The sequence below is a fragment of the Balaenoptera physalus genome (genome assembly GCF_965194825.1).
Source record: "Balaenoptera physalus genome assembly, chromosome: 6".
Taxonomy (NCBI): domain Eukaryota; kingdom Metazoa; phylum Chordata; class Mammalia; order Artiodactyla; family Balaenopteridae; genus Balaenoptera; species Balaenoptera physalus.
In genome coordinates this window covers 131,661,846-131,684,703 of record NC_138885.1, presented here as the reverse complement: position 1 = coordinate 131,684,703, position 22,858 = coordinate 131,661,846, and the positions used below count along the sequence as shown (strand labels likewise).

The 22,858-nt window shown below is 39.3% G+C and overlaps 1 protein-coding gene across 7 annotated transcripts in view; it reads right to left on the bottom strand.

The window, feature by feature from the left end:
• The window catches only part of GIGYF2 (GRB10 interacting GYF protein 2), a 125,844-nt gene that overhangs the window by 4,720 nt on the left and 98,266 nt on the right, over nt 1-22,858 (bottom strand). For 5 of the 7 annotated variants that reach the window (XM_082466258.1, XM_082466252.1, XM_082466254.1 and 2 more), the window contains 6 exons: nt 8,998-9,120; nt 5,115-5,312; nt 4,779-4,984; nt 3,455-3,609; nt 1,760-1,944; nt 827-974 (listed from right to left, as the gene is read on the bottom strand). In XM_082466258.1, the coding sequence (XP_082322384.1) occupies nt 827-974; nt 1,760-1,944; nt 3,455-3,609; nt 4,779-4,984; nt 5,115-5,312; nt 8,998-9,120 (1,015 nt within the window). Of the gene's footprint in view, nt 1-826; nt 975-1,759; nt 1,945-3,454; nt 3,610-4,778; nt 4,985-5,114; nt 5,313-8,997; nt 9,121-22,858 lie in introns of those variants that run through there. The other 2 variants (XM_082466256.1, XM_082466257.1) reach the window with 2 other exon arrangements.

Sequence of the window (22,858 nt, the reverse complement as noted above, 5' to 3'; positions counted from 1 at the left end):
GTTTCATAATAGCCTATTCTACATCCATAAATAGAGAATAATTTTAAGTTCATCATTGCCTGTGAGGTTGTTAGGCCAATTTAAGAAACACAGGTGGCCCATCAGCTTTGCCTATGCTGTTTATTATTCCAGAAACACCATTCCTTATTCTTCCTGTCTTTCAAAGCCCCAATTCAGGTGTCACCTTTTCCCCAAGGCTGGCTGCCCTGTATGAAGACACTGGTCCTCAATGTTAGGTAAGAGTAGCCATGGGTAACACAGAAGAGTGAAAACAGGCCTGCTCTGAAACCCCAGCTGCACTGCTAAATGCTGTGTGACTCTGGGAAACGTCCTCAATCCTCTAGGCCTTGGTTTACTCATTGGTAAAGCTGGAACATCACCTCATAATGCAGGATAATTATGAGAACTGTATTATACATACAGTGAATGTCAACAGATACTGGTTCTTTTCTGTGAACATCTGATTGGATTTATGGTCTGCTTCCACACAAATCAGCACTTTAAATTTTAAACAACTTTTACTGTTGTCCGTTAGCATTATTTTCCAACTAAATTGAAAGTTTTTTTTAACGAAATTCATATTAGATATGAAAAAAGACTTTAAAACTGAAGGCACCGTACAATGTATTACTTTTCTTACTCCCTATAGCACATGAGGCATAGCCCTTGCACTGAGATGCCCGGTAAATACTGACTACTAATTTTGAACTGGTCAAAAACGTTTATTTTTTATAAGAAGTATTTCCCTTCATGAAAAACACTCCACCACGGGACTCGCATATCATCTCCCCCCAGCACCCAGCTAAGATATTAGGCCTGTGCTCACCTAATAAACTCGGATCTGCTCGGACCATCTTCTGCTTTTTCTTCTTCTTGCCACTTTGTACAGCTTCAAAATTGGACTGTTGGTTGTTGCTTTGATTGGTCTGAAATACTGAATGGAGTGCACTGTGGTTCATCCCCCACACAGAGTCCTGTAAAATGAGACAGCACAGCTGAGGTTACACGGTGGATACAGGCTTGGCCCACCCTAAGGAAATGGCTGATCTGGCCTCACCTTACCAAGGATGAGTTTAAAAACAGAAAGCCAACCATGGATTTTGGTAATAACGAAACTAAGAACAGTCCACTGAGCCACGCTTTCCCTTCATTTAGATTCAGACATCCCACTTAAGCTCTGTCTCCACAAGGCCCGTCCTGCTAAACTCCAGGTGTCCACACTGCTGTGACAGCACAGCTGTCAAAACCTCTCCAGATATACATGGAATCTGTATCATCCACTAGGAATTGGCTCTTTGGCAATCCACACCTCTCACCTACTCAAAGTGGAAGGTTCCTTTGTTCTCCGGGGCCCATGAACACTGTGTGAAATGTCTGGCAGGTTACAGTACTGTCAGTACTGGGTACCAGTGGATCCTGAGCAGCAGAGAGCTAACATTTGTAAGTTGTAACTATTTAAAACCAAATTTATGGTCTATGACAAGTTGGAATTTGCAATTTGACAGAGGCACTTGTATGAACCAAGAACAATGGGGCCGATATGCCTAACAGAGAATGAATGGCTATATTTGCTAATTGGGAAATTCACAAAGGTCTCTGGACCCTGTTTGAAAATATCAAGTCCACCATGTTTTAAAAGGTTCCAGTCATGTGATGTACAAAAATGGGAACACTGTTCTAATTTTCATTTCTCTGGCTGCTCAACACTTCAAGACATTAACACTCACAAGGGCACTGCACTCACTCTGCTGCCTCATACCTGCTGCTGCGGCGGCGGCTGTTGCTGCTGCGGCTGCCGCTGGCTGGCTTTCTGTTTGGCGCGGCGCTCGAGGAACTGCTTGGCAAACTCCTTGGCCTCAGAGGTATCTCCTAAATAGGCCCTAATGTAATCATGGACCTCATAAGGAGATTCTACTTCTTTCAGGAAAGAAACAAATGTGGGAACTGTAATATGAGAGGGAACAAGACATAAAGAGTAACAATGAAATATCACACAGAAGAGATCAGTTTCAGTTTTTAATATATTTTAACACCTAATACAGACATTAATGATGGAAACTTGAAAGGCATGCAGCTATTATGTTAAATATTCTTCAGTCTCCTCTGGAGTAGTAGTCGGGGGGGGACCCACTATCACTGCAATGCCCCCAAATCATCTGAAATAGCACAGAGACAAAGATACCATGCATGTTTAGTTTCACTAAACGTTATTTTGGTAGAAACTAAAAGTCATGTTGATCGAAACAACTGCTTGCCTAAGGCTAAAGTCATCTGGGGATTCATTTCTTTTTTCCTTAAATTCAGTCAGTATTTATTAAGTGTGATAATGTGGTCAGGCACCACAACAGATACTGAAGATATAGGCATAGCCTCCTTTCACCTCACTGAGATATCCTAAGTTTACAAGAAAAACGGAACATGAAGCAGTGTGGTGCAGGAGGAAAGCACAAGTATCAGAGTTAGACAGACATGGGTTTAAAACCTGATTCTGAAATTTGCTGACTGTGTGACCTTGATGAGTTACTTAACCATTCTGAGCCTCCGTTTCCTAATTTATAAAATGGGGATAACATCACCTACATTGTAAACATATATCATAAAATTACTGCAAAAATTAGATGCCTAGGATAACACATGTTAACCCCTAGAAAGTGCCTAGTACAAGGTAGGTGCTTAATGGATGGTAGCCATTGCTATTTTTCACTACTGTTTCCTCTGGCTCAGGCGGACCATTAGCTATTGTTACAATGCTACAAAGGAACCCTTCAATTCCTTTACTGCTCTGTTTTAAAAGACTCTTGGTTTTAGAAGAGACATCAGAGGTGGACTAGTTCAACGAAGCCCATGAGCTATGGGAACCCCTTCCACACCGAGCTGGCGGGTAATGGAAGGACTCACTTCCATCTAAGGCTGATAATCCTCTTTGTGAACAACTAACAATTAGCAAGTTTTTCTTCAAACTGCGCTGAAATCTTTTCACTTGCATACATTATGGGTCTTAGCTTTATCCTACACAAAGTAAGTCTACTTGCTCTGTCACATGATTCCCACCCCTGCCCCCAAAGGCAGGAAGGGAAAAACCTCACATCACCTCAGCCTTGTATTGCCCAGGCTGACCTCTGTCCCCACTATAACAGTTACTCTCCTTTGTCCATCTGGCAATGCCCCCCAGAAAATGAGCAGTATGGAACTATGACCTCTTCTGCCCTGTACATCATAAGACAGCCTAAGATAGCATCTACTTTTTGGTAACCACTGATAACCTATTTCAGCACAGTATTATAGAACTTTTCTATAATACTATTAAAGAGTGAAGTTCCTACGGTAGGTGCAGGACTTGACCTCCATCAGATTTCACCTCCTGAGTGTTGGCCCATCATCATTCCAATTTTCTAACTCTTTGTGGGTCCTGCTCTGCCATTCCACATGCTGGGTTTCCCTCCCCAATTCTTACCATCCAAGTTATTTGCCGTATTAAGGGCATGAAGCATCTGTTCACACCACTGGGTAAATCCATCTTGGGCTTTATTTACTCCCTGAAAGAGCTTCAGCAATTTTTCTTCTTCTTCTACTTTCTTATTCTGCCGGTTAGACACACCTACAGATTTACTAAAGCAAAACAATAGGGCGATATTATATTCCCAGGAACTGTTACTGTATGATTATACTCTAACACCATAAATAGATAATGTCTTGGCAACACTGGATGGCTGCCCAGCAATCCAATTCTTGGCTCCAAAAATGAAAACAAACAAACAACAACAACAAATCTGAAACAAAAAAACTGAAATATTGGGGGGGGGGAAGGAGGGGTTACTCAATACCCCTTAAAATCTAGCCTCAGTGAATACATTCTAGTTTGTGAATACAGGGCTTCTTTACAGAGAAATTATTAAATTCTCCCCTATGTGTCCTTCAGTAAGATTTTAAATTTTGCTAAGCCTCAGTTTCCTCATCTGTAAAATGGTACTAATACTTCTTTGGGTTATCAAAAGGAATAAAGACACTATATGCAAAGGCCTAGAGCATAGTGCCTGGCAAAAATGCTCAATAAACTGACAGTTATTTAGTGTCCTATTCATAACACATTAAGCCCTCAATCAAGAAGAAATATTCTGACAACACTACCATTTATTAAGTAGTTACTATGTGCCAGGCACTTTACTAACTACTTCACATGTATTCATTTAACTTTTAGAACCACACCCATGAAGTTATCATCTTCATTTTACAGATGAGGGAACTGAGGCTCAAAGAGGTTCCCTCTTGCCCAAGGTCACACAGCTAATAAGTGGTACTGCTGGGATTTGAGTTCATGTATTTAACATTAAAACCCATGTTCGTTCAATAAAACTGTATACTGAGGAAAGAAAGATGAATGTAAAATGTGACTAATTTATCATAAAAATAAAATGGTTTTAGTGTTTATAATACTCATAGTATAAGTAACTTAAAAATATAAATTTAGAGAAAAATGCTAAAATCTAGAGAATACCTTGGTGAAATATTCCACAGCAATAACAAAAATATTAAGTGGTTACCATGTGACAGGCAATGGACTAAGTGTCCAGCAACCAAAGGAGCTCCTAGTAGTAATACAGATGTGTTTCCACAGGGAAGAAAAGCAATCATCAAACTATGACCTCACGTGCTAGGATAGAGGTGAAAATAAGTAAAAACTACATAACTACCTTTCTCTGGCCACCCCATATTCTACTCCTCACACGCCGCTTCCCGCAACCCACCAAAGAGCGTAGGTTGATCATTTTGAGCCCTACCTGAGACTGGCGTTGTTTTTGTTTTTGTTTGTTGAATTCCTGGGTCCCACCTCTTTCACTGCATCATCCCAGAATCCCATGTTGGAGTTTTTAGTGTCAGCATTACTCCAGATACTACTGACTAGGTCAGATGCCCACTGGTTAGGGGGACCAGCATTTATAGAGCCCCAAACAGAATTCCCAAGGCTGGTGTGCAGGTTGGAATGCTGTTAAAGAAAAGGAGACAGATAATTACAGTTAACAATACTAAGAAGATAAAAAGGGAGACCACAAAAGTTAGGGAAGATAACCTCTAACACCAGTCCCTACAGTGGCCGCTGAGGGAAACGAACCCACCGGATTATTCCGGGCTCTGCTGGGCTGCTGGTGCTGCTGCTGCTTCTGCATTTGCCGGGCTTCTTCCTGTTGTATCTCCAGAAGGGACTTTGCAGTACCTGCGGGTTTGCTGACATTCCCCCACCCTGAGAGTTTCTGCTGTTGCTGCTGTTGCTGCTGCTGGAGAGCTTTCATCAATTCCCTCTGCTGGCGCCTTTGCTGGAGGCACAGAAACAGAAGGTACCTCAGGATTCTGTTGTTTAAAACAATGTCCAGTATACTAAACGGAATGTGAATACACAGCAGCTATAGAAAACTAAACACCATGACAGGGTTAACTCTTCTACTGCAAATAAAGATGTAAACTGCCAGAAGTACTAACAGGAGAATAAAAAGAAATTAAGAATTACTTCTTAAAAATTAAGTAGGGCTTTTGGTTAAGCATAAAAGCGAAATATATGTTTACTTCCAAAGCCCTACCAAAATGACAGAAAAAAATTTTTTTCTAAAGCATAAACCTTAAGGACAAAGAGAATAAAATAGACTTTAAAAGCTGGAAAGCAGGCAGATAAAGATAGCCAATATAACAGACCCAGTAAGTTGAAACCTAAGTAAAGGAAGCTCAGAAACAGGCCAATTCACAGAGAAAGCTCAGGAATTAAAGGGAGGGGTATCTCACACAGAAGAAGACAGGCTGAAGGTCTGTAAGAAGCAGCACGGAGACCCTGGCGACCTCCCCAACCCAAAGCAGTTAACAGCTATCCCTCTCTCCCCAGCAGAAAATTAAATCTTTCCTTTTTAAAGAGGCTGAACCAGATTAGCGGATTAGTCTATAGGAAAGCTGACCCAGGACAAGAGAATACACCTACAGATACCAACAGATGGTGGGACTCCAACAGAACAGACCATTACAGAGACCATTACAGCAAAGCCCAGCAAGGTGCTGTATATACCAGAACCTCCAAACAGCTTTTCTGTGCCTTATTCCTAAATACGAACGAATAGCCCAGGATCAACAAACACCTGACAGAGCTTCTAAGATGAAAGCCAAAGACCAAATCAAACAAACAAAATTCTGTGGAAACAGAAACAAGACAAGGGAAAATAGGAGCTAGCTTTTTAAAATGCTATCAGTAAGTAATATTTTTAGAGGTAAGATAGTGCAGTCAGTAAAACAAGAATAAGAGGCTATAAAAAGAAACACTTAGAGGAAGAACATACGGACTCAGAACTTCAAAATAAGAGAACATACATTAGAAGTTCAATAGAAGGACTGAAAGATAGGACTGAAGAAATACCCCATCAGAAAAGATAAAAAAGACAGAGATGGAAAGCGGGAGAGAAAATATGAGAAAACCAAAATCAGTCCAGGAGGGCAACATGCAGATGACAAAAATTCGAGAAAAACAGAGCACCTGTGCAGCAAGCCAAGCACGTTCAGATCTGAACAGGTTACAGGGTCCTGGAGAGGACACCTCCAGGGAAAGAATGAAACAGAACCGTCATAGGTTTTCCCTATATGAGAAATATCTATGGAGTGGCATCTTATACCTTTTGAAGAGTGTAGGAAGACTTAACAGTTCAAAGAAAATTAATCAAATAAAAACACAAGGCAATTATTAACTTCTAACAGACAAAAATATGAACAAGAAAAGACCTGTGATTTCAATTCTGATGACTATTATTTTTTTTTTATTTTTATTTATTTATTTTTGGCTGTGTTGGGTCTTCGTTTCTGTGCGAGCGCTTTCTCTAGTTGCGGCGAGCGGGGGCCATTCTTCATCGCGGTGCGCGGGCCTCTCACTATCGCAGCCTCTCTTGTTGCGGAGCACAGGCTCCAGATGCGCAGGCTCAGTAGCTGTGGCTCACGGGCCCAGTTGCTCCGTGGCATGTGGGATCTTCCCAGACCAGGGCTCGAACCCGTGTCCCCTGCATTGGCAGGCAGATTCTCAACCACTGCGCCACCAGGGAAGCCCCCACTATTATTATTTTTAAGCAGAGACCAAAATTATTGGAACAATTTCTAGCCTTGAAGGAGGAAGATATGCTCTGCTCTGCATGCAGTTGTTAACCTTTTAGGAAAGAGAGATGATTTCAGAGAAAGTTCAGTCTTTTTTTTTTTTAAGAGGGTGGGAAATAAGGTAATTTTTAAGGTGAAGCAACATTTTAACCTACTGGATGACGTCACGCACACTACATGGTAAACTTGTATAGACAATTCCCATGGCCTTCAGTGAACCACACCACCCAGACCAGAATGACAGCTTGCATTTGCGAACAAATTGACTGCTCTGTCTCAAATTATATCCACATAAAGCACTTTCTTCAAGACTCTGCTACACTTCATGCCACCTTCACCTTCATACTTCACCTCAGAGATGCCTTCCCAGATAGCACTACCTAAAACTAGACAATCACTACCACCACCAATACTATCCCCAACTCCCAACCCTCTCTCTATGCCCCTCCTCACTTTACTGTTCTTTCTGACACATATTGCCTTCTAGAACTCCATGTTTTACTTAATTTTTATTGTCCATGTCCCCTCAACTAAAGGTAAGCTTTATGAAGGCAAAGAATTTTGTCTGTTTTAGACTCAGCTATATCCCCAGACTAAAACTGTAACTGAGTAGCAACTATGTGATGGATAGATGGATGGATGGGTGGGTGAATATGGCACCTAATGGCATGCTGAGCCAAACCATTTTACTTATTTTCTCTTTTCTGTCAAGAACTGTGTTCTGGGCTTCCCTGGTGGCGCAGTGGTTAAGAATCCGCCTGCTAGTGCAGGGGACATGGGTTCGAGCCCTAGTCTGGGAAGATCCCACGTGCCACGGAGCAACTAAGCCCGTGAGCCACAACTACTGAGCCTGCGCGTCTGGAGCCTGTGCTCCGCAACGGGAGAGGCCGTGACAGTGATAGGCCCGCACATCGCGATGAAGAGTGGCCTCCACTCGCCGCAACTGGAGAAAGCCCTCGCACAGAAACGAAGACCCAACACAGCCAAAAATAAATAAATAAATTAAAAAAAAAAAAAAAAAAAAGAACTGTGTTCTGCTGCCCGCCCCCCCAACCCCTTTCAGTCTTTTGTATCCTTCCTATCCTAATGAGGAACTACAGGATATAGACTTACAGGCAGAGAGGCGTTATTTCTGTCATATTTTAAGTTTTTCTAGGTAGTCAGAAAACCCAATACCCTTTAGGGAAAAAAGTATTCTGCATTCTAAGCATCAAATTTACAAAAGGATATCTGCACAAAACTCACCCCCAATTTTGAAACACCCAAGTAACTTTTATTTACGAGCTATTCTCTCAAGAGCTACGGTTAAAATGTTTAAGGTAACTGAACATTTATGTACCCAATCTTAATGTTATTCCTATGAGATTCTTCATACTTGCTAGAGACCATATTACAGGATAAAGAGTTGAATAACAAATATCCAATTCAGACACACAGCAGCTCTGACAATAATAGTTATCTTTAGTAGCCACTCATCCATGATACACACTAGCTATTCTGAAACACTGATTGTCTAGATCACTGTTACTTTTTTTTTTTAAAGTGTATGTCTGTATTATTTAAAATTTTTGTTTATTTATTTATTTATTTATTTATTTTTGGCTGTGTTGGGTCTTCGTTTCTGTGCGAGAGCTTTCTCCAGTTGTGGCAAGCGGGGGTCACTCTTCACCGTGGTGCGTGGGCCTCTCACTATCGCGGCCTCTCTTGTTGCGGAGCACAGGCTCCAGACGCGCAGGCTCAGTAGTTGTGGTTCACGGGCCTAGTGGCTCCGCGGCATGTGGGATCCTCCCAGACCAGGGCTCGAACCCGTGTCCCCTGCATTGGCAGGCAGATTCTCAACCACTGCGCCACCAGGGAAGCCCCACTGTTACTTTAAAAATTTACCTCCTCTCGAAGTTGCCGTTCTCGTTCCTCTTCTAGTTTTTGGATTTCAGCCAATGATAGCGTTGCCTGGGACTGACATGCTGTCGTATTGGACTGCTGGCCCCATGTTGAAGAAGAGGGAAGCTAACAAAAAAGGAAGGCGGAAGAGTTCATGAGGAAACACGGACAGGAGACAAAGGGGCAATAGTGCATTAGGTACAGCCAGAACATTCATGTTTCTTTCAACTCCATTTATGACACTCAATTCAAATTTCCTTCTTTAATCCTTTTACGTACTACTCTCCCAGTCAGTCTGCTTCTTTTACATAATTTTTTTGTCACAAGATTATTTTAAAACAACTTAAGTATATCAATACACTTTTATTTTTACCATTTTATTTTACCATACCACTTTTACCATTACGCAACTGCAAATTTGTTACACCTGGCATTGACATATACAACAATATACAACCATAAAGAGAAAGAAGTAAACAAAAGAATCACTAAGTTTTTAATCCAAGGAGGTAATAAAGGACAAGATATGCTACTTTCCAATGAAAGTAGCAAGGGCAAGATTTCTGAAGGGAGAGCTGAGGTGGGCAGCTGATGAAAGATGCCAGGCACAGTTTTCAGTCAGTCTTTCATGAAAGGGAGTTAACCAGGCTGTGCCTTCTAGTAGTGAGCACTAAGCTGGTTTTAATCAATAATTCTATTTTTCCTATGCCTTAAAATTGTCAACTAAAATAAAGTGTAAATATATGAGTCCTGAATACTTTAGTGTTCTCAAAAGCTTGATTATTTCTAGGGGAATCCCCTGGTCTTTCTGGGCCAGAAAAAAGATACACTCTAATTTTGAGACATCTTATGGCTCTTAAAAGCAACAAAAACCAAATCTAACCAGACTTAAAATATGTTTAATAAAAACAATACATGAGCACGGATGGATCAAAACAAACAAAATACCAAACAGTCCCAAAAAAGAATGGCTCTTCAGTAGGAATCTCTAAAACTGGAACTGATGGGATAAGAGTAAAAACAGTTTAAACTGTCACTGATGTTACCAGACAGCTCTCCAAATGAGTACCCTCAACACTACCGAACATAATAGATCCTTTAACATTTTTTGCCCAATGATGGGTAGTAGCGGCATTTCTCTCAAAATGCACCTGCGCTAGGGTAGGAGAGGGGTACAGGAGGCAGCTAAGAGAGAAAGATGGGGGACTAAGTAGGCAAAGTCGAGCACAAATGAACTCTTTTTCTCCACAGGAAATGACACGTTTGGGAAAGCACTATCAAGATCAAACCTGGCAGCATCACCTGGAGGACCCGTAAAAATGCAGATGCCCCGGCCCCACACTCAAGGAATCAGAAGACCCAAAGGTAAAGCCAACCAATTCGCATATTTTTGTAATTCTGATGCAGTCAGAACCAGCATCCACTGATGTTGTCGAAAATCTCAGTGGCTGTATCACCCCACCGTACCCAGAAACCAATCGCCAGTCCTCTCAGCAGAAACTCAGCCAGCACCAAGAACAGATTCACTGCCTCCTGAAATGGCCTATTTCTCTTTCAAGAACCTCTGAAATCCTCCTATATTTTGTGCCAAAGTATACGTCACTGTACTTTTCGCTCATGATTCATGAGTCTGCTCTCTGGAGTAATGCAGAACAAATCTAACTGTTTTTCACATGACAGACAAACGTCTGCAGATAGCTATCAATTTCCCTTAAGTCTTATTTGTACATAAGAAATAATACCCCATCACTCCATCAACATTGCCTCAGGGCATTTTCCAGTTCAACCAACATCCTGTACTGCCCACTCAGAGAACTGAAATTTGTCAATCACGCTTTTCAGAACAACTCTCTCCCAAGTCAGAAGCAAACAGTTGGGAATTTGGTACATTTTCTGCCCCCTGAATGTCTAATTATACTTTGCTGATTTAAAACACCTTACTTTTTTTTTTTCCTGCCCTGACATTGCTACCTTAACTTTTTCAACACTATTTTTGATAACATTTCTTTAAGAAAATCTGCTAAAACTCAATAAGAACAGAGAGTCTGCGGTACTTGCACCATGACCCACTCTCTCCCAACTCCTAGCTCAGCCAGACAGAAACACTACTTCAGATGAAGGCAGCAAAGAACACAGGCCTCCCTCTCTCACCATTAGCTGACAGTCAGTGGGCTGGCTTCCCGGAAAGAGCACAATATTAGCAATTCTCATCCTGGCTCCAGCTACCTGTTGCAAAGGCTACGTTACGGACAAATACAGCTGAGAGGTGGGGTGGCTCCCTTCTTATGCCTAGCCCCGACTTATGGGATGGAAACTACACAGTGCTACAGAGACTACTAGGGCCCTGACTGCCACTTTGAAAGGCAGAGGTTCCACGCCACCAGGAGAGGCAAGCCAAGAAGACCTGAGGCTACTGCCCCTCCCCCAAGGCTCAATTCATAAAGCAGGCGCCACTGTTCCCAACTCCAGAGCTGTGACGCTGGGACTTCTGCCTTGAAGCAGAGGTGGGAGGAACAGATTGGAATAGAGAGAGCTCCAGACCTCTTCCCAAAGGAATTGACTTCATTTGCAACAGAGTGTGGAGAGTGAGGAGTTCAAGCCTAAGGGCACTGTCAAAAACAGCGGATGTTGCAGTGAAAGGCAAGGGGTTAACTGGTAGATTCACTGGAGATACAGGCTAAACTGTACTCTGCTTCTTTGTCTCAGAGAACCAAGCCAGAAGAAGTCTGCCTAGGGTCAGAACAAATCTCAAATATAAACCTCAGCAAGTACCTCTTCAAAAGAGCCTGAGTTTGATTGGATCAGCCTTTTGGAACATTTTATGCCCGAGGGTTCTTCTGAGAATACAGTAATCCAGTTAGCAACTAGTGGAGTTTAACAGCTAAATGTGGAACAAGACAGTCAAAGAGAGCCCAGCCCAAACGACTGTCAGCCCAGAGTGACTGTGAGCATACCCAATGCTGCATCCCCAGAGAAGCTGCAGCAGAGGCTTCACACTATTGGGGAGAGGCGGGGAAGTTCACTAAATTAATCTAGCTAGCCACAAAACAAATAATAATAATGAGTGGGGGTGGAGGGAGGACCAGAACCCAGAATTGCTACAATGCATTAGCAAAAAAGTCTAGTTTCCAACAAAAAATTATGAGACATGTAGAAAAATTATGAGAAAGAATATCTATATACCAGGAAAAAAGCTGGCAATAGAAACTGCCTGTGATAGTGAGTGACCAGATGTCAGATTTAACAAAGACATCAAAGTCTTATAAATATGTTCAGAGAAGGAAACCATGATTAAAGTAGTAAAAGTAGACATGTTAACAATGTCACATCAAATAAACAATATCAATAAAGATACAGAGATTATTTTTTAAATAATCTATGAGATTAGAAAACGCTATGAGATTAGAAATCAATTACAGGGAAAAAAACATAAAAAACACAAACACAAGGAGGCTAAACAATACGTTACTAAATAACCAAGAGATCACTTAAGAAATCAAAGAGGAAATCAAAAAATACCTAGAGACAAATTACAAAAAAAACACGACGATCTAAAACCTATGGGATGCAGCAAAAGCAGTTCTAAGAGGGAATTTTATAGCAATACAAGCCTACCTCAAGAAACAAGAAAAATCTCAAATCAACAATCTAACCTTACACCTAAAGGAACTAGAGAAAGAAGATCAAACAAAACCCAAAGTTAGCAGAAGGAAAGAAATCATAAACGTCAGAGCAGAAATAAATGAAATAGAAACAAAGAAAACAATAGCAAAGATCAATAAAACTAAAAGCTGGTTCTTTTGAGAAGATAAACAAAATTGATAAACCATTAGCCAAACTCATTAAGAAAAAGAGGGAGAGTACTCAAATCAATAAAATTAGAAATGAAAAAGGAGAAGTTACAACAGACACCACAGAAATACAAAGCATCCTAAGAGACTACTACAGGCAACTCTATGCCAATAAAATGGACAACCTGGGAGAAATGCACAAATTCTTAGAAAGGTATAACCTTCCCAAACTGAACCAGGAAGAAACAGAAAATATGAACAGACCAATCACAAGTAAGGAAATTGAAACTGTGATTAAAAATCTTCCAACAGGGCTTCCCTGGTGGCTCAGTGGTTAAGAATCCGCCTGCCAATGCAGAGGACACGGGTTCGAGCCCTGGTCCGGGAAGATCCCACATGCCGCAGAGCAACTAAGCCCGTACGCCACAACTACTGAGCCCACGTGCCACAACTACTGAAGCCCACACGCCTAGAGCCCGTGCTCCACAACAAGAGAAGCCACTGCAATGAGAAGCCCGTGCACCGCAACGAAGAGTAGCCCCCGCTCACCACAACTAGAGAAAGCCCGGGCGCAGCAATGAAGGACCAACACAGCCAAAAATAAATAAATAAAAAAAAATTTATTAAAAAAAAAAAAATCTTCCAACAAACAAAAGTCCAGGACCAGATGAGTTCACAGGTGAATTCTATCAAACATTTAGAGAAGAGCTAACACCCATCCTTCTCAAACTCTTCCAAAAAATTGCAGAGGAAGGAACACTCCCAAACTCATTCTATGAGGCCACCATCACCCTGATACCAAAACCAGACAAAGATACTACGAAAAAAGAAAATTACCAGTATCACTGATGAATATAGATGCAAAAATCCTCAACAAAATACTAGCAAACAGAATCCAACAACACATTAAAAGGATCATACACCATGATCAAGTGGGATTTATCCCAGGGATGCAAGGGTTCTTCAATATACGCAAATCAATCAATGTGATACACCATATTAACAAACTGAAGAATAAAAAGCCTATGATCATCTCAATAGATGCAGAAAAAGCTTTTGACAAAATTCAACACCCACTTATGATAAAAACTCTCCAGAAAGTGGGCATAGAGGGAACCTACCTCAACATAATAAAGGCCATATACAACAAACCCACAGCAAGCATCATTCTCAATGGTGAAAAACTGAAAGCATTTCCTCTAAGATCAGGAACAAGACAAGGATGTCCACTCTCGCCACTATTATTCAACATAGTTTTCGAAGTCCTAGCCATGGCAATCAGAGAATAAAAAGAAATAAAAGGAATCCAAATCGGAAAAGAAGAAGTAAAACTGTCACTGTTTGCAGATGACATGATGCTATACACAGAGAATCCTAAAGATGCTACCAGAAAACTACTAGAGCTAATCAATGAATTTGGTAGACTAGAAGGATACAAACTTAATGCACAGAAATCTCTTGCATTCCTATATACTAATGATGAAAAATCTGAAAGAGAAATTAAGGAAACACTCCCATTTACCACTGCAACAAAAAGAATAAAATACCCAGGAATAAACCTACCTAGGGAGACAAAAGACCTGTATGCAGAAAACTATAAGACACGGATGAAAGAAATTAAAGATGACACAAACAAATGGAGAGATACACCATGTTCTTGGATTGGAAGAATCAATATTGTGATAATGACTATACTACCCAAAGCAATCTACAGATTCAGTGCAATCCCTATCAAATTACCAATGGCATTTTTTACAGAACTAGAACAAAAAAATCTTAAAATTTGTATGGAGACACAGAAGACCCCGAAGAGCCAAAGCAGTCTTGAGGGAAAAAAATGGTGCTGGAGGAATCAGACTTCCTGACTTCAGACTATACTACAAGGCTACAGTAATCAAGACAATATGGTACTGGCACAGAAACAGAAATATAGATCAATGGAACAGGATAGAAAGCCCAGAGATAAACCCACGCACCTATGGTCAACTAACCTATGACAAAGGAAGCAAGGATGTACAATGGAGAAAAGACAGTCTCTTCAATAAGTGGTGCTGGGAAAACTGGACAGCTACATGTAAAAGAATGGAATTAGAACACTCCCTAACACCATACACAAAGATAAACTCAAAATGGATTTGAGACCTAAATGTAAGACCGGACACTGTAAAACTCTCAGAGGAAAACATAGGAGGAACACTCTTCGACATAAATCACAAGCAAGATCTTTTTTGATCCACCTCCTAGAGTAATGGAAATAAAAACAAAAATAAACAAATGGGACCTAATGAAACTTAAAAGCGTTTGCAAAGCAAAGGAAACTACAAACAAGACGAAAAGACAACCCTCAGAATGGGAGAAAATATTTGCAAACGAATCAATGGACAAAGGATTAATCTCCAAAATATACAAACAGCTCATGCAGCTCAATATTAAAAAAACAAACAACCCAATCCAAAAATGGGCAGAAGACCTAAATAGACATTTCTCCAAAGAAGACATACAGATGGCCAAGAAGCACATGAAAAGCTGCTCAACATCACTAATTATTAGAGAAATGCAAATCAAAACTACAATGAGGTATCACCTCACACCAGTTAGAATGCGCATCATCAGAAAATCTACAAACAACAAATGCTGGAGAGGGTGTGGAGCAAAGGGGACCCTCTTGCACTGTTGGTGGGAATGTAAATTGATACAACCACTGTGGATAACAGTATGGAGGTTCCTTAAAAAACTAAAAATAGAATTACCATATGACACAGCAATCCCACTACTGGGCATATACCCAGAGAAAAACCATAATTCAAAAAGACACATGCACCCCAATGTTCACTGCAGCACTATTTACAATAGCCAGGTCATGCAAGCAACCTAAATGCCCATCGACAGACGAATGGATAAAGAAGATGTGGTACATATATACAATGGAATATTACTCAGCCATAAAAAGGAACGATAGTGGGTCATTTGTAGAGACGTGGGTGAATCTAGAGACTGTCATACAGAGTGAAGTAAATCAGAAAGAGAAAAACAGATATCGTATATTAACACATATATGTGGAACCTAGAAAAATGGTACAGATGAACCGGTTTGCAGGGTTGAAACTGAGACACAGATGTAGAGAACAAACGTATGGACACCACAGGGGGAAAGCGGCCAGAGGGTGGGGTGGTGGTGTGATGAATTGGGAGATTGGGATTGACATACATACACTAATATGTATAAAATGGATAACTAATAAGAACCTGCTGTATAAAAAAATAAAGTAAAATTCAAAAAAATAAAAAAACAGAAAAGAACCAAAAGGAAATTCTGGAGTTCAAAAATGTAATAACTGAAATGAAAAATCACTGCAGGAGCTCAAAAGTATATCTGAACTGGCAAAAGAATTTAGTGAACTTGAAGAGAGAGCAACAGAGATTATGCAATCCAAAGAACAGAGAAAAAACGAATGAAGAAAAATGGAGAGCCTTAGAGAAATGTGAGATACCACTGAGTGCACCAACATGTGCATAACGCCAAGTATCAGAAGAAGAGGAAAGAGGAGCAGAAAAATTGTGACCTAAATCTCAAATTTATAGAAAAAACATTAATCTACATATCCAAGAAGCTTAACAAACTCCAAATAGGATAAACCCAAAGAGATCCACAAATAGACATTATCATGGTAAAAATGCTGAAAGCCAAAAACAAGGAGAAAATCTTGAAAGCAGCAATAAGGAGGAAAAACAAATTGTCACTTACTAGGGAATCCCAATAAAATCAACATCTGACTTCTCATCCGAAACAATGAAGGCCAGAAGGCAGTGGGATAAGATATTCAAAGTCTTCAAAAGAACAAAAACTGTCAACCAAGAATTCTATATTCAGTAAAGCTACTTTTCAAAAATGAAGGCGAAATAAAGACATTCCCAGGTAAAATTAGAAAATTTGTTGCCAGCAGACTCACCTTACAAGAAATACTAAAGGAAGTTCTTCAGACTAAAAGCAAGTGACCCTAGAAAATAGTCTGAATCCGCATGAGAAAGCGAAGTGCACCAATAAAATTAATTATGTAATTATAAAAAACAGTAGTACATGTACATTTCTTCCTCTTTTAACTGATTTTAAAAGCAACTGTATAAAACAATGTATATATATTGTTGGACTTATAACATACAAAAATCTAATATGTCAAAAATGGCACAAAGGAGTTAAGTGAAAACAAAGCTGCATTAAGCTAATGACTCGATACGGTAACTTGAATCCACAGGTACAAATTAAGAGAAGCAGAAATGATAAATAAGTTTATATAACAAAAGCTATACGTCCATACTTGCTCTCCTCTCAGCATCTTTAAGAGACAATATAATATAAAATAATAAATATAACATTTTATCATTGCATTTATAACATTTATAAGATGTGATACAACAAAAATACTACAAAAAGGAGAAAAAAGGAACAGAGCTTTAAGAGAGTAGCATATCTGTGTCAAACTGGAATTAAGTTAGAGTAAATCTGAAGTTGATCCTGGTAAGTTAACATGTGTATGGTAAGCCCTAGATCAACCACTGAGAAAATAACACACAAAAAATATAGTGATGAAAATCATTAAGGATATTAAAATGTTACATTAGAAAATAATTTATTTAATGCAAAAAGAAGCAGTAAAAGAACAGAGAAACAGAAATGATGTAAAAAACAGAAAGTAAAATGGCAGATATAAATCCAACTATATCAATAATATCATTAAATGTGAATAGGTTAAAGAATCCAATAAAAAGGCAGAGATTATCACATTGGATAAAAAAATAAGATTGAACTATACTGTTTAAAAGAGACGAAATTTATATTCAAAGGTATAAACAGATCAAAAGTAAAAGAATAAACAAAGATTTATCAGGCAAACAGCAACCACAAGAGAGCTGGAATCACTATACCATTATCAGACAAAACATACTTTAAAACAAAAAAAATGTTAATAGAGATAAAGAGGAACATTTTATGATAATAAAAGGGTCAATCCAGCAGGAACACATATAACAATTATAAACATATATGCACCTAACAAGAGAGCACCAAAATACATGAAGCAAGAAATGGCAGAAATAGAAGGAGATATACACAATTCAACAGTAATACTTCGAGACTTCAATACTCCACTTTCAGTAAGAGGCAAAACAACTACAAGATCAATGAGGAACTAGAAGACTTGAACAACACGATAAACTGACTAGACCTAGTAAACATCTATTGAACACTCCACTCAACAAGAGTAGACTATACATTCTTCTCAAGTGAACATGGAACATTCTTCAGGATAGACCTAAAGAAGGTAAAACTTTATGCCAGAAATAAAACTTTATTCTAAGACATAAAACTAAACTTCAATAATTCTTTTAAAAGAATAGAAATAATACAAAGTATGTTCTCTAATCACAACGGAACAAAATTAGAAATGAGTAAGAAATAAATTTTGGAAACTCTCAAATAAGTGAAACTAAAACACTCCTAAATAACCAATGGATCAAAGAAGAAATCAAAACTTACGGGTAGCAGCTAAAGCAATTTATAACTGCAAATGCCTAACTGAGAAGATAGATATCAAATGAATAAAAAACTAACCTTCTACCCTGAGATACTAGAGAAAAAGAGCAAACTAAACTTACAGCAAGCAGAAGGCAAGAAATAATAAAGATTAAAGAAGAAATTAATGAACTAGATAAGTGAAAAATAGAGAAAAATCAATGAAACCAAAAACCAGTTCTCTAAAAATATCAACAAAACTGACTTAATCTGATTGTCCATGAGGAAAAAAACCCAACAGACTCAAATTACTACAATCAGAAATAAAAGAAGCACATCACTACTGATCTTACGGGAACAAAAAGAAATATAAAGGAATACTATGAACAAGTGCTTGCCAATCAATTAGATAACCTAGATGAAAAAGACAGATTTCTATAAAGATATAAACTAACCAAAACTAACTCAAGAAGAAACAGATGATCCAAACAGACCTATTAGAAGTAAAACATGGAATTAGTAATCAAAAAACTATCCACAAATAAAAGCCCAAGCACAAATGGTTTCATCACCACTGAATTCTACCAAACATTTAACAAAGAATACAAATTCTTCACAAACTCTTCCAAAAAATTGGAGGGAACATTTCCCGACTCATTCTTCAAGGCCAGCATTACCCTGACACCAAAACCAAAGAAATCACAAGGGGAAAACAAACAAACACTACAGACAAATACCTCTTATGAACATGGACATAAAAATCCTCACCTCCTTTAGCCTAACGAAGGGCATCTACAAAAAACACACAGCTAACATTAAATTTAATGGTGAGAGACTGGATGTGTTCCCCCACATCAACCCAAGATCAGAAATAAGACAAGAACATTCACACTTGCCATTTCTATTCAACACTGCACTGGGGTTCTAGCCAGGGCAATTAGGCAAGAAAAAGAAATAAAAGACTGGGGGAAAAAGTAGTAAAACTACCTCTATTTGCAGATAACATGATCTTGTGTACAGAAAATCCTAATGAATCCACTAAGACACCATTAATTAACCAGTCCAGCAAGATTGCAGAATACAAGCTCAATATACAAAAATCAACTGTACATCTATACACTTGCAAAGAACAATCTGAAAATGAAATTTTGAAAATTCCATTTACAATAGCATCAGAAAGACAAAATACTTAAGAATAAATTTAACAAAAGAAGTACAAAAGTTATACTCTAAAAACTATAAAGCACTGAAAAGAAATTCAAGAAGATCTAAATAAATATAAAAACATCCCATGTTTATGGATTAGAAGACTTAATATTGTTAAGACGTCAAAACTCCCCAAACTGATCTACAGAGTCAATGAAATCCCTATCAGAATCCCAGTTGGCTTCTTTGTGAAAACTGACCAACTCATTCTAAAATTCATATGAAATTGAAACACAGGAGAGCCAAAACAATATGGAAAAAAAAGAACAAATTTGGAGGACTCACACTTTCTGATTTCAAACTTAACTACAAGGCAATAGTACTGTCAAAGCGGTGTGTTACTAGCATAGCGATCATACAGATCACCTGACTAGAATTCAGAGTGCAGAAATGAACCCACATGTCTAATTTTTAAGACGAGCACCACAGCCATTCAGTGGACAAAGAACAGTTTTTTCAACAAATGGTGCTAGGACAACCAGATAAATCACATGCAAAAGAATGAAGTCAAACCCTTACCTCACATAATTTACAAAAATTAACTCAAAATGGATCAAAGAGCTAAAACTACAAAGTCTTAGAAGAAAACATGGGATTCTGTAAAACTTTATGACCTCAGATTTAGCAATTCTTAGATATGACAACAAAAGCACAAGCAACAACAACAACAAAAATAGGTAATTTGGACTTCATCAAAATTTAAAACTTTTGTGCATCAAAGGACACTATCAAGGAGGTGAAAAAAAACAAATAATAGGAGAAAATATTTTTAAATCATTTGATACGGAATTTAAATATCGAACATATAAAGAACCCTTAAAAAACTCAGTAATAAAAAGACAACCCAGTTTAAAAATAGGCAAAGGAGGGCTTCCCTGGTGGCGCAGTGGTTAAGAATCCGCCTGCCAATGCAGGGGACAAGGGTTCAAGCCCTGGTCCGGGAAGTTCCCACATGCCGCGGAGCAACGAAGCCCAGCCCATGCGCCGCAACTACTGAGCCTGCGCTCTAGAGCCCGCAAGCCACAACTACGGAAGCCCGCGTGCCTAGAGCCTGTGCTCCTCAACAAGAGAAGCCAACGCAATGAGAAGTCCACACACTGCAACAAAGAGTAGCCCCCGCTCGCCGCAACTAGAGAAAGTACACACGCAGCAAGGAAGACCCAACACAGCCAAAAATAGATAAATAAAATAAATAAATTAATTAAAAAAAAAATAGGCAAAGGATTTGAATAGACATTTCTTCAAAGAAGATATACAAATGGTCGATAAATACATAAAAAGATGCTCAACATCACAAGTCACCAGGGAAATGCAAACCAAAATCACAAGTTATCACTTCACACCTACTAGGATGGCTATAATCAAAAAGTCAGATAATACAGGTTGATGAGGATGTGGAGAAACTTGAACCCTCATACACTAAACGTAAAATGGTGCAGCCACTTTAGAAAACAGTCTGGCAGTTCCTCAAATCATTAAACACACTGTTATTATATGACCCAGGAATTCCACTTCTAAATATATATATGTGTGTGTGTGTGTGTGTGTGTGTGTGTGTGTATCCACATAAAACTTGTACATGAATATTTATAGCAGCAGTAGTCATAAAAGCCAAAAGGTAGAAACAGCTCAAATGTCCATCAACTGATGAATGAACACACAGAATCTGGCATATCCACATAACGGAATATTATTCAGTTATAAAAAAGGGGGAAAAGTATTGATATGTGTTACAACACAAGTGAACCTTAAAACATTATGCTAAATGAAAGAAGCCAGTCACAAAAGACCACATATTATATGATTCCATTGATCTGAAATGTCTAGAAATAGGCAAGACAGAATAAAGACAGAAAGTAGATTAGGGGTTACTTAGCCCTAAGTTAGGGGAAAATAGGGGCTAGGGTGTGATAGAGGGTTTGGGGGGTGGTAATGAAAATGTTCTAAAATCTATTGTGTTGATGGTTGCACCTATCTATAAATATGCTAAAAACCATTGAATTGTATACTTTAACTGATTCAATTGCATGGTATGTGAATTATATCTAAATAAAGCCATCTTAAAAAGCTTTTTTCTCATGAGAGCCTTCAGCAGTTCCTCATAACCATCTCGAGCTCTTTATCTTCAATCAGAATGCTTATCCATAAAATAGCTCTACAGTCTTCATGGGAGGATAGGAGGGCAAAACCAGACACACAAAAGACACAGAAAAGTTAGAGATCTGGAAGTTACCCCTGCCTTTGTCTTCTCTCTCACCCCCATATTCTGATCAGTCACCACATCCTGTGATGTAGGGCCTCTTAAGAAAGTCTTTTGACGGCCTTTTCAGGGCCCTGGAGCCATAGACACATGGGTTCTAATACAAGGCTGTGCTATCAACTCTCAGCTGGACCCAAGGCAAGCGACTTAGCTTCTTAACATTTCTCCTCTTTGGTAAAACACAGGTATTAATACCTAAGTTTTATAAGGGTGGTTGTGGAAAAAAAATGGAGAACTGTCAGTACGTGCCTGACACAAAGCAAGCACTCAGTTATTAGCAGTTTCTCCAACTCCTCCTTTCTAATCTTGCCACCACTAGGCTTAGATCAAACTTTTCTATTCCTTGCCTGGACAATTCCATCACCCCCTCTCAACTGGTCTACTGACCTCCAGTTTTGTTCAAGTCCATCTCCTATTTAGCTCTCAAAGTGACTTATTCCCTCCTGTAAATCTAGCAGTGTTATTTCCTAGCCGAAAATTCTTTTTACCACTCTAGGTCCTAATTCCTTAATAGAGTATATACAGCCCATGGTGATATGAACCCTGCCCACACTTATCTCATACCTCACTCTCCAGCAACTTCATTCTGCTCTCACAAACACCCTCTATTCCCCAAACTGTCTGTTTGACTTTTTTTTTCTTTGAATTTAATTTTTCCCTCCCTTAACGACTCAGTGTAGAAGCTATCTTCTTTCAGGAAGCCTTCCCTAACTTCTCAGGTAGACAGTGGTTCTCACGTATTAGTGAGCATCAGAATCCCTGGAGGGCTTATTCAAACAAGACTGCTGGGTCCCATTCCTAAGAGGTTCTGATTCAGTACGTCTGGGGTAGGGCCCGAGAATGCACATTCCTAAGGAATTCCCAGGTGATCACACCCTGAGAATTACTGCTCCGTGCCCCCTCTCTCACTACACCCAGCCCCCGGTCTTCTAATTTTCTGTTTATGTCTTTATCCCATGAGCTCCCTGAAGACAGGGGACACTAGGCCTTATGGCTAGCCATACACCCCGTGAGAGGTTCTGCAGACCCTACCATAAACCTGCTCCTCCTCCTCCTATTACTCAGAGTTCACCAATAGTCCCACTACCTTCCCAGTCA